This window comes from Micropterus salmoides, unplaced genomic scaffold (genome assembly GCF_014851395.1).
Source record: "Micropterus salmoides isolate LMB-PRFRI ecotype aquatic unplaced genomic scaffold, ASM1485139v1 Ms_hic_scaffold_22, whole genome shotgun sequence".
Classification (NCBI taxonomy): domain Eukaryota; kingdom Metazoa; phylum Chordata; class Actinopteri; order Centrarchiformes; family Centrarchidae; genus Micropterus; species Micropterus salmoides.
This window is the reverse complement of record NW_024041373.1, coordinates 12,713,875-12,725,625: the sequence shown is the minus strand read 5'-3', so window position 1 is coordinate 12,725,625 and position 11,751 is coordinate 12,713,875. Positions and strand designations below refer to the sequence as shown.

Here is an 11,751-nt window from a genome sequence, read left to right as displayed (position 1 = left end):
CTCCATATAGCAGTATTGCCACATGGCATGTTCATCTTCTAAAATAGTATGGAGTATGTTGCTGTAACACTAGGCCTGCCTTTATAGCTGTCATTTTATTATGTCAGGTCATCAATAGCCTGTTCTGCTGCTTAACCATAGGTATTGATGTGATGAATAGACAGGTAAGCTTGTATTTTTGTCTGACTTGTATTAAGATGAATTATGTGTGTGTGTACAGTAAAACGTTTTGGATTGTTCCGATATTTACTTTAAGCCTGACTTAGTTCTTACTGCCAACAACAGACACACACACACATAAACCACCTTGAAGGCAAGCAAATATTAGGCCTTCTATTCAGAAAATGTGATACCATGATAATTCATCAAACAGTGTTTAATTCCCGCACCTGGGTCAGTTAAATAGGCGAGTTTGTTTGTAGCCCCGTTGGGCATTTATTTCCCCTGATTTGAAAGCTTTCAGTGGGTTCCTCTTGTTTGGCGAAGTCTCTGTCAGTGCATTTCAGTAATAATGACAGAGTGGGAGGGCCACTCGTTGCAACTAATAAGGACCGCGATCTAGCAGGCGATCCCACTGTGACTTTTATTTCCAAGTCCTGGAATCCGGAATCAGACTGATCGTAATCACACATGGATTATGCTTGTTTCGCTGTTTTTTATTTGTTTTTGCCTTAGAGGAAACTTTCTCAACAACTGTAAGTACTTATAGCCCAAATTAATTTCACAGTAAATTAAAAAAAAATCGGCTTAATGTAAATATCAGCGTGTAAACATTTTTAAAATCCCCCGATAACGGACACCTTTTACATCTGTTATCGCTCGGTATTTAATTGTTTTATTTTTCCTGTCTGTTGGTTCGGGACACATGCCTTATGAACAGGTTATTCCTGATTTATGAACGCTCTGCAGCCGTAAACATGTACCGTATTGCATCACTTGATAACAGCAAAGTGCGAAATGTGCCGGACTCTGGAAGAATATCAGCCTCTTCATCCCGTAATTATTAAAAAATAAAAACCACTCAGCCAATCAGCGGTCGCGCAGAGAAACACGCTTCTTTGAATATTGCAAAGTGCTACAGTGAAGTTATTGCCGTTGCCCGAAAGTGGATTACTGAATGATGGAGAGACAAGATAGAGTAACTTCACTGTGCAAGGTTTATCGTTGTGCTTTCTCTCTCAAACTGCGAGATATGTATGATAATAGCCTGCAAAAATTAACTCACTGTGTCCACTTAGGATTGAAATCCATGCAGGTTTACAGCAGATGGTGCAGCAGCGTTGCTGTACACCAAACTACAACGTGTGGTCTTAAAGTAGTGCTGAACTCCTACAGATTCGTCAGTAGACTAATAAGAATCAGCCACGAAAAGGTGTAGAATAATTGTGAATGCACGGTTCGGCATTAGAGCTGCAGTGTATTGTATGCATGTGCAGAAATGACTGGAATAACATTACGCCTTCACACCGACAAGGAATGTGATATCTCTGTAGTGCTACTTGTCTACGGCCCATGCGTGGTTGTAGTTGTAAGTGGCACGGTCACTTTATCTCCAAGCGCCATGATAGCCTACTGTAGGCCCGCATGCAAAACTTTATGATCCAGTGGGAGAAGGCACAAGTGCTTGTAGCACGGGTGGGAATTAATCAGTGGGGCAAAATTCATTTGGATAAAACAGCGCTGGTTAAAGAAGTGGAGTATCATGAAAAATACAATTGGTCACACTTTGTGTGAGTGTGCATATAAATTAACTTAATGTGTTGCGGCTGTATTACGGTCTGTGGAGGTCAAGTTCATTACTCAGCGCTGTCTTCCGTCGTTTCTCCCAAGTGGAATTCGATAAATGTGGACCAGGAAGGAAGGATTATAGTCTTTGTATGGGATTACATCTGTGTTGTTACAAAACTATAGGCCTATTACAGGTAAAGGCATGTTAGTCAATATGAGTTATGATTTGCCACTTCACTTTCTGTGGAGATTTAACCTGTTGTTTTCAGAGAATAATCACTTATGGATTTTACATTAATTTATTCAGTGTCACACCTGGATAATGTGAACATGTCTTTTGAAAATCCTTTGGGGGGGGGGGGGGGTGAAATGATCATCACTATTCTAGCAGTGCACCTATTCTGTAGGGAGAGTAATCCAGAACTTACCAATGGTGTTTTGTTTGAGTAGGACTACTGCGCTCAAACAAATCGTACTTTGCTGACTTTTATTTTGGAACATTGGCCTACTCTTACCATGCTGCTCTAAAAAATGATTGCCTTCTTTGCAATGTCATGATAGTAATGCAGACAATTTGGTTTGGCAGCATGGTCAAATGGCTGAAGAGACCTACAGTACTTGTAACTGGAGGTTTCCAGGTTTGATCCTTACACAATATGTCCTTGACCAAGACGCTGCTGACAGTTTACAGATCAAAACACAACAGAGTGTTAATAGAGTACCACAGAAACAAAGATCAAGGCTTTGGCATTATGACTAAAACCAGACAAAACAATTCATGAGGTGCCAACAACCTTCTCATACAATTACTCTCCCCATGTGACACATACTGTAAACTTAATTTGGAATATAAATAAAGAGAGTAGACTAACACCCAGCGATAGGATATTAAAAGGACATTATGCATGAAGTTGCAGATAAGGTAAAATAATGATAAAAACATCATCAAACATAGTATCTCCCCATGTTGTGTTCCAAACGAATGAAGTGCATTGGCACAATTCCACTGCTAATTTGTGTTGATGACATATAGACCTAATGTATTACAAACTGTCTATGTAGAACAAGAGGCAGCTTGACTCGCTAGTTAGTAACCAAAACTTTAATATAAACATATCTTAGAGTATGGTGATTTAGCTGCAGTATAGACATCTCCATTAATCAGTGTGTGGCAGGTGTTCATGAAAACTCATGAATAAAGGACTCAGACGTGCATTCCAGGTTGAGTGACTTTACATAAATACACAGTCTTTAGGGACACGCGAATGGGCGTATGAGTGGGGCTGTAAAATAGGAGAATCAGATGTGATTCACAGTTAGAATTTTATTTTACAATACTACAACTTGAACACTGAAATATGATTTCAGCTAGAGATGAAGGAGGGAAAGCTTGTAAGTTTCCTTAGCAATCTCATGGACACCAGATTGTTTCCATGCTAGATGAATAAATACAACTAAGTCAAAGTTGGTGTTGCACCCAGCTGAATAATAAAAATCAGTTGAGCCACATTGTTTGCTTGTGTCTGCTGTTAAGTTCTGTCTATTAGTTCTGCCTTGCATGAGGAAAAATATTTAATTAGGATTAGAGTAAGGCATGTGTTTCATTCATTATTTCATTTTTGCCAAAAACAAAGATTGAAGTGAACTGAATTGTAAATTTAACCATTCTGTTTGCATCAAGGTCTTCAAGTGGGCTGCTTTCTAGTATCATAGCCATGATTTGCCTGTTAAGATGGACTGCTTTCCTTTGGACTGTAAATACCATTCCTTGCACTTTTGGAATGGCAGTGAGTGAACGAACAGGTATGTGTGTTTGTTGTCCAGTGACATATGTCTTCAAACAGCTGAGTGTCATTATAAAAAACAAGAGCTTGTGGTTATGGTCTTTCTGTTGTCAAGTTTATCTATAAAATGAAGGATCTCTCATTAATGTTGAGGTAAAGAACAGACAAACAGACTGGTGATGATTCTTTTATGATTAAAAGGCTCTTATCTTTAGATAATAATGTATTAAAACTTTAAATTACATCCCAAATCAATAAGTAGAGGATAATATATACAGGTGTTAAGCTAAGCAGAACTAAATCACCCTTTTCTAATGCCATTATTTGGGGAATCCACTTTATATGTTTGAAAAAGACTGCGTGTGTGACAGTTTTGAACCAAAACTGTAGACTTGTAAAAATATCACAGGCACTATCAGTATTCATAAAGTCTGTCTTCATTTCATTTCCAGTAAAGTAGATATGGGCTTGCCACTAAATTACATCTACCTTAAACTAAAGTTTTAAAGATTAATGGAAAAACTGTGAATTGATTTTGTGCTCTGATGTTGATTTCTCCCAAAGAAGTTTTGTTTTTAAAACAAAGGAAATGTACTCTGGAAATTAATTCATGATTCAATCTATCATTTGCTCTTTTGTAGTACTAGTCAAAACTGGTCCACTGGTGATCATCCGTAGCATCCCCAGCACAACCAACTTTTTTTGTGGCTTTCTTCCAGATGGCTCATGTCCCCCTCTGAGCGTGGAGGAATACAGGTTTTCTGATATTTTAGAACGTCCCCTGGAAATCACAGGTATGTGCTTGCTGTGAATATAACTGCTTTGTGAATAAGTCAGCATTGGCTTGTTTCAATCTAGTGACACATTGTAATTCCGTTCACAGGATTTGATCTTACGGAAAGGTTTCTTCTCCGGAAGGGAACAGTCACAGAAGACCTGCCGTCATTTCGTTTAGGAAGCAGTCCACTCATTAAACCAACAAAGTGAGTAGCATGCTCATGTGTGTTAGCATGCATCATTTGAGTTTGGTGTACTCTGGTGACATTTGAGGATAACTCAGACAGACAGCGTGCATGTTAGTCATGACCCAGGAAAAAATCTCAGCATATGCTGCTTCATTTCTACCACTCTCGTGCTCTTGCTGTGGAACTGTAGCACAATGTAAGCATGCTATGAGATGCAGTCACTCATGTGTGGCCAAGGCTATGACCAATATGAAACTGCAGTTTTCATTTGGATTAACACCTATGCTATTACTATTTGGCTCCCTCATGTACAGGTTCTGTTTATTTCTTATAACTCAAATACTTCAAGACCACACTACTGTAAAAATAGCTCAAATGTTGCTGCTATTATAGATCTCTGTTGTGCAAATCATGATGGAATTTAAGCGTCTTCTCCTTCAGATACGTTGATATTCTAAGGGAAAAAAAGAACATTGTAGCCATAACCGGATTTCATGAAAGGGTTGACTTGAGGCAACCCAGATATACCCTGCTCAGAGCAATAGTTTCATTTGCCTTGGCTAATAAGGGCACGCTGTGAGGTGAGCTGTTAGACAGGGAATAATTTGAACAGAATTAATATATATGGCATTTATTCTAGAAATCTCCTAAGGGCAAAAAGTAGGACATAAAGGAATGAAAAAAACAGTCTGAGCATGTATAATAAGACAGGAATATTAAAATAACTACATAAATGACACACTAAGGTTCCATTTACTGAAGACCTTTATTCCCCTGGTCAACTGGTGGGACCGCTCTGTGACTTCACCTTGATGCTGATATGATGATATAGTAGGGATTTGAAATTGATTTAATATTTATAAAGGCCTACTGCACTTTTACATGTAGCACCATCAGCTGTATCAAGAAAGACCAGCAGCACACATGAACCTGTGGTGGTTGCCAAATGTGGCTTTACAGTGATGTTTTGAATTTTGAAAAATGTATTTTGAGATGTTTATTGTTTTGTGTCCTCAAGTTGTAACAGTAAAAGAGAACACTTTGTCATTCCATCGCGAGGGGGTGGATATTTTTAGCATTTTTACATGACGTGCAACTGTAAACATTTACTGCCACTCACCCTCTGGCTAGGTGAAAGAATCTTTGAGCCAGGTGATTTGTGATCTCCTTCCCTGTTCAGTCTGCCAGCTGAAAATACATTTACTTCAGCCCTTCCCTCAGTCTGGGCCCATGGTGCAAGAAGATGCTGGTTCTCAATGACACTGCTGACAGTGTCATTGGTTATAGTGGCCAGACTGCGATCCCTCTCATATCCAATTATCTAAGTACTTTGACAGGTGATACTGCATGTCAGCTGAGAAAGGAAAGCTAGGGCAATTGCACGAAGCAGGAGGCCCCTCTGCCCCTGCCACAGCCACTAAAACGTTGCTCACTTTACCAGCAGGATATTCAGCAATAGATGCTCGACTCTTGAGATCTGGCTAATGTTAAGACTACCAGCTCCTTGGCACAGCACACATTATGGTGCATATATTGGAGCTAACATACTCAAGGAACATTTGTGTGAGGTGACAAATTGCCCTACAAAGTTCAACACATATTCATAACATGCTTCTATAATGTATTAAAGCACCATGTTGCTGTCTGTCTGTAGAAACATGGACTTGCCCTCTTTACATCTTATATGAACTGTCTCATATTCACATCTGAGTCATATAATATGTTGTTTATATAATGTGCTATATTTATATTTATAATTAAAATTTGTCGTCCCAATACATATTACACATTTCCTCATATATTTAGGCAAAAAACGTACAGGCTTTGTGGTGTTTGCAATACAATACAGTTCTGCATTTTTTTGTTGTATGTTTAACGGGAGCAGCTTTTGTCCCCTATTTGCAGGCTGAGGGTGTTTGATCTCAACAGAGACCTACTGTTGTCTTTTCTTCACTTTAGTATTGTGCAGAGTGTGGGTGAAGCTGTCTTGGGAGCATTTCCCTGGTTGCCAGAGGGTTTCCAGTTTCTGGATGCCTTTTGGGTTTGTTGAAACCGGTGCATAACCGTACCCACTACTAGCATCTGTTTGAGGACTAAGGTTGAGACTAGTTGGGTAGTAAGCAGAATTAGTTAGATAGGGCTGGGGATCATGCACATCTTTCAATACACGTTTGAGCATTTGTTTCTTAGGGCTATAACCTTCTAATGTGGCTGAAATTGTAAAAATCTCTCCTTTTGTCTAGTCTTGATAATGTGTAGAACTTGTTTTGGTAAGTGAGGTACTAGAATGTTAGTAGTGAGGAAGTTTTTACCGTAATTGTGTCTGCAAATTGGCAGCTTGGTGTAGCAGCTTTGGTATTGCTGTAGCTCATGCCTTGTTTAGATTTTGTTTGAGTGAGCATTGTTTTGTCTTTGAATCTGCACCGTGGGACGAGTTTGTTGGTTAGTGAGTATTTGTTTTAGAGGAACCTTCGAGTATGCTACTTTGGTTATCTCTAATATGGTAATTCCAGTTTTGTGTTTATTTGGTTGCTGGGATTTTGTCAAGGCACAGCATTGTGACTTTGTCTAGCTGCAGAGTTAGACACTTAAGATGAGCTTTGGCATCCATTCTGCGCTTAACTTTTTGGTGTGTACTTTGGGTCAGGGGTTGAAACTCATTCCTGCTGATTATACTCCTCACTGTTCTATACCCCTTGCTGTCCTATATTCCTGCAAAAACCAGATCTAAGGTTGCTTGGTGGGCCAAGTAGGGTGTGAAACCCCTCCCACTGTCTTGAAGGCCGTGTTGATATTGCTGATTTCTAGTATCTATTTGTTAAATCTCTTGCATGGCCTCGCTCTTTGTCACATAATCTTATTTGCAATAAGGCAGCAAGCAGCCTTATTTGACTATAGTTTTATGTTGACTGACATTCCAATCCTTATTTTGCAAAACAAAACCTACCCAAGTATGAAGACAGAATGCACACAAGTCTACAGATTCAGAATTTGTTGTGCTTTTTGTTATTGTAATTATTATTAATGTAAATTTTCTGTAACGTTCACTTTCATTAAAGCAACTAGAAACAAGTAAAATGGGATACACAAAGCAATGCTGATGTTATGTGTAGATGCTTAAGATACAGTGTATTTGGAATGTAGACATAAAGGAGCCATTGAGACTCAAATGAGCAGGGTTTGTATTTGTTTATCAATCCATGGCTTCAGTGGTTTGTGACTGTCGTGTCAGCTAATTAATCATCTGTGCTCACTGCAATCAATACTTTATAGCTGACTCACTCTTTCTTAAGTCATAAGCATCTAAACTATTTCTGGAAAATGCAGTTTATAAATGCTTGGCTATAGATATATACATATTTTCTGTTTAGAAATACATTTTGTAAAGATATATGTTGACGTCAGTGGCCTTTTAGCTTATGGCCTCACACATGCAGACAGTGTGAAATGCTTTAACTTACCTGTACTTACTTACTTACAAATACGCATCCATAGAGTGTGACTTGTGTCATGGGGCTTGTATGAAGCAGTAAGGAAAATTAACCAAATGCACAACACACATTACCAGTCAGACAGGAACAGTTCAGTCATTTTAATGGTAAGTGATTTGACAGTGATTTCCTACCATTGAACAATTTCACACTCTGTTTAAAGAATTTTTGTTGATTGAAATTGAAAATCTGTTGCTAGTGCCCTTTTGCTGTTGCAGTGTTATCTTGAATTAGGTACGGGTGCCAAGGAACCCTTATATGTTACTGGAATGATGATAACATGGCAATCGTACACATCCCAGCTACACACATGTACACTTGGTTGTATAAGCTCTTCTTGATCAGTGGCAGTCTTCTATCATGCTGGCAAGCACACCCCTTCCACATTTAAACAGGAAAGGGGACTCAAGCTGAGAGGAAGTTACAGTCTTTGCTAGCATGAATGATGCATTTAGCGTATAAACCAACATGGCTGAGCCCACTTTGAGCTGCTGGAGGACTGGGTGTCAGTGAAAGGGATGTGAGCCAACTAGGCCAACATCGGAGGTTTGATTGTTTCAGCTAGAGCAATCTGATTCCTCTGACTAATTTAAAAGAATCCTCCTGGATAAGATTTCTTACAAGCAAGGACACTAAAGCCGCTTCCGGGAGATTCTCTACCAGACCGGTAGTGTTGCTGTGACATTCTGTCAAACCATTGTCTCTGATTATACAAGGAGCAGTGTCAGCCAAGCAATATGCATGGTCAAAGAGATTTTCCAAGAGTGGTGATAGTTTCCAGAAAACACATGGCCGTTCCTTGTAAAAATGGAATTAGTTTTGATTATAACTCTTGTGGCAGCCAGGGTGTTGCTCTGTGAACCTTTGTGCTTCTCCTGATAATGGATGTAGTCATTGAATGTAATCCATTAGGCAGTTACATTTTTTCCAAAACATATTTGCCAATGCAATGTAGTTATATATATAAATGGAACTTGCACAACACAGGGTTGGCAGAATCACATTCAGTATACTGTAAAAGTTGTTTTGGCATTGAAGCATGGGAGCAGGGGAAATGAATGCAGATCCTTTTCATTCTCTCATTATCACTTACATGCAGAGGAGCGTTTTTCCAAAGAAGCACGCCAACCAACACTGAGCTCCGAGTTTAGCCATTTAGCTACAGATGGCAGTCAACACAAGGTCAAGAACTTTAACCCTCTGGGCCCTCAGAGATCAAGTGTGCCGCACTGTAGGCAGACTGTGTTTTGAAATAAGAGCAGACGTAGTTGGAGACTTTGCGAAGATGGGTGTGAACTCCAGGGCAGAACACAGAAAACAGCCCTGCAGTGAATTGTGCAGAATATCTTAAACCTGCTTAAATGTCTAGTGTAGTACATTCTCTTTTGTTGCACACATTATTCCCTGGCTCTTATTACAATGTGTAATACATGTGGGACAAGGAGTTACTGTATGCACAGCATGGCAAGATTCTGTGTTGAATTAATTTTTTAAAACCTCATTTTTATAAATTGCCCTGCCACTTTTCATATTGATTTGCAACTGAAAAAGTCCTTTAGCCCTTGGGCAACAAATAACCTCCCCAGTCCTTGCCCTCTCAAAGAAGCATTTGATTTTTCAGGAGCTTTAGCTTGGTGTATTTATCATGTTAGTCATGTACCATTTACACAGAAATCTCAAAGAATTTAAGGGACACAATAGAAGAGGGTATGAAGCTCTGAGAGAATAGGAGATGATATATTGGACTGAAAACTAATTTCCAACCTGTCTGAAGAAACTCTCTCTCTCCCTCCCCCAGGCTGTGCTCTGCCTTTTCAATGACCTTATCATTGCATTATTATTATTTTTGCTGATCTTGATTTATTATGTTTATGCTCCTCCACTTTTGAGCGTTAATCTGAATCTGGAGTTAGGGCTAGGGTTAGAGTAGTTTGAAGGGTACAATGTTTGGTTGTTCTTTTTACGCAATGTATAAAATTAAGAAGGGAGTGGGGGTGTGGGCTGAGAGATGAGTTACTGAATAAGCTATATTTCATATGAGAGTGGGTGTGATTTGAAATATGATATTCTTTTCCCTATATATATTCTCTATTTCTCTGCATATTTTGCTTCTGCTGGAGCACATTTTCGGCTGTGAACACGGAATTGTTATTATGATTTTACAGAGCAGCTGAGGTCGTACGCATAAACCTATAGATGCATGGCACTAGGCATCTACAACCCTATAACTTTAGCACATGGTATCTCGGTGAGGTAAAAGATTGGCTTCTGTGACTTTGGATCAATTTCTGTATGTTTTCATTATCTGAATGTCAGGGAAGCCAGTATAAAATCCATCAAGCTAAATGGAATCAAGTTGGTCAGGTTTATTTATGTCTCTGCAGCGGGATATTGAAATGTTTTATTGATCATTGAAGTTGATTGGCTGGTTCATTGTTCAGCCAGTGAAAGATTTTAAAGGGTTTACATTCACTGTTGAGACACACTTGACATTGTTATCTTTCATTTTTGATGTTTTAATTTAGATAAAGATTAGTTTCGATTTGATGTTTATATTCTCTGTGAATCTGACTGTGTCATACGATGTTTTCTTTAGATTGGTATTTCCAAATGGTCTTTCGAGTGAATACTCCCTTGTCACCATCTTCCGGGTAAGAAGAACAACAAAAAGAGACCGCTGGTATCTTTGGCAGATATTTGACCAGTCGGGAGGCAGTCAGGTGGGCCTCACTGTATGTTTTAACGTCACATATCAATTTCAGTACATACAAATATGGTAGAATATGACGGGATAGATGTTTTTCCTTTGTGACAAGAACCCCATTTTTAAACACTTCTTTGCTCCTCAGGTATCTGTTGTGGTTGATGGTGGCAAGAAGGTGGTGGAGTTTTCTTTCCAGGGCCTGCTGAAGAACACTCTCCGCTACACGTTTAAGAGCCGTGACCTACATGCCCTCTTCGATCGCCAGTGGCACAAGCTGAGCATTTCTGTACAGAGCAACATAGCCTCCATTTACCTCGACTGCAAGCTAATAGAAAAGAGGCTGACCGATGAGAAGGACAACTTTGACCCAAGTGGACGCACTCTCATCACGACGAGAGTAGAGGATGGGCGGCCTGTAGATGTATGTCCCAAGCAAAATTTGTAGCTAAATCTAAACTGTGTCATTTAAGGATTTACCAATTTTGGAGTGGTAGTTTTGTTATTTGTCACCAGTTTTGATTAATAGCGTACTATCTTCAAATCATTTTGTGTAAATCCTCTATTGGGTCATATGTGTCAGAGATTGCCCAAAGTGCTAAAAAAACATTAGGCCAGCCATGCCAGTTGGTCAATCAATGTTTCTGAGTAGGACTTGGCTTAAGTAGCATTAACAGCTGACTCTTTAGTCAAAGTCATTTGGAAAGATATAAGTCAGTAAATATGAAAAAATGCTAGGGTTTTGCCCCATAGCAGCTGCAATTTATTTAGAAGTTGAAGCTTAGGTTTAGATTAATTTTAGGTTTAGAAGTGATGTTTTTGAACTGTTCAAGCTTCAACTTCAAGCTAGAACAGCTGACAGTTGAACAGATTTTACTGTCAAGTGCAGAGCAAATAAAACTGTATGATGCTGGAATGATCTCATAATAAAAGCTCTTTTCCGCAGATTGAACTGAAACAAATTCTAATCTACTGTGACCCTTATATGGCTGAAATGGAAAATTGCTGTGAGCTACTGGAGCCAAAGGTAAAGTGTTATGTTTCATCAACTAACACCCACTGTTTATTTTACATAAAATGAC

At 39.1% G+C, this 11,751-nt stretch overlaps 1 protein-coding gene across 1 annotated transcript in view; it reads left to right on the top strand.

Moving 5' to 3' along the window:
• The first annotated feature begins 609 nt into the window (after positions 1–609).
• The window catches only part of LOC119917672 (collagen alpha-1(XIX) chain), a 99,122-nt gene continuing 87,980 nt past the window's right edge, over positions 610–11,751 (top strand). Inside the window, exons 1-7 of the mRNA XM_038738094.1 lie at positions 610–695; positions 3,410–3,531; positions 4,232–4,306; positions 4,396–4,495; positions 10,565–10,688; positions 10,818–11,093; positions 11,616–11,696. Coding sequence (XP_038594022.1) covers positions 3,444–3,531; positions 4,232–4,306; positions 4,396–4,495; positions 10,565–10,688; positions 10,818–11,093; positions 11,616–11,696 — 744 coding nt within the window. The 5' untranslated portion in view covers positions 610–695; positions 3,410–3,443. The remainder of the gene's footprint in view (positions 696–3,409; positions 3,532–4,231; positions 4,307–4,395; positions 4,496–10,564; positions 10,689–10,817; positions 11,094–11,615; positions 11,697–11,751) is intronic.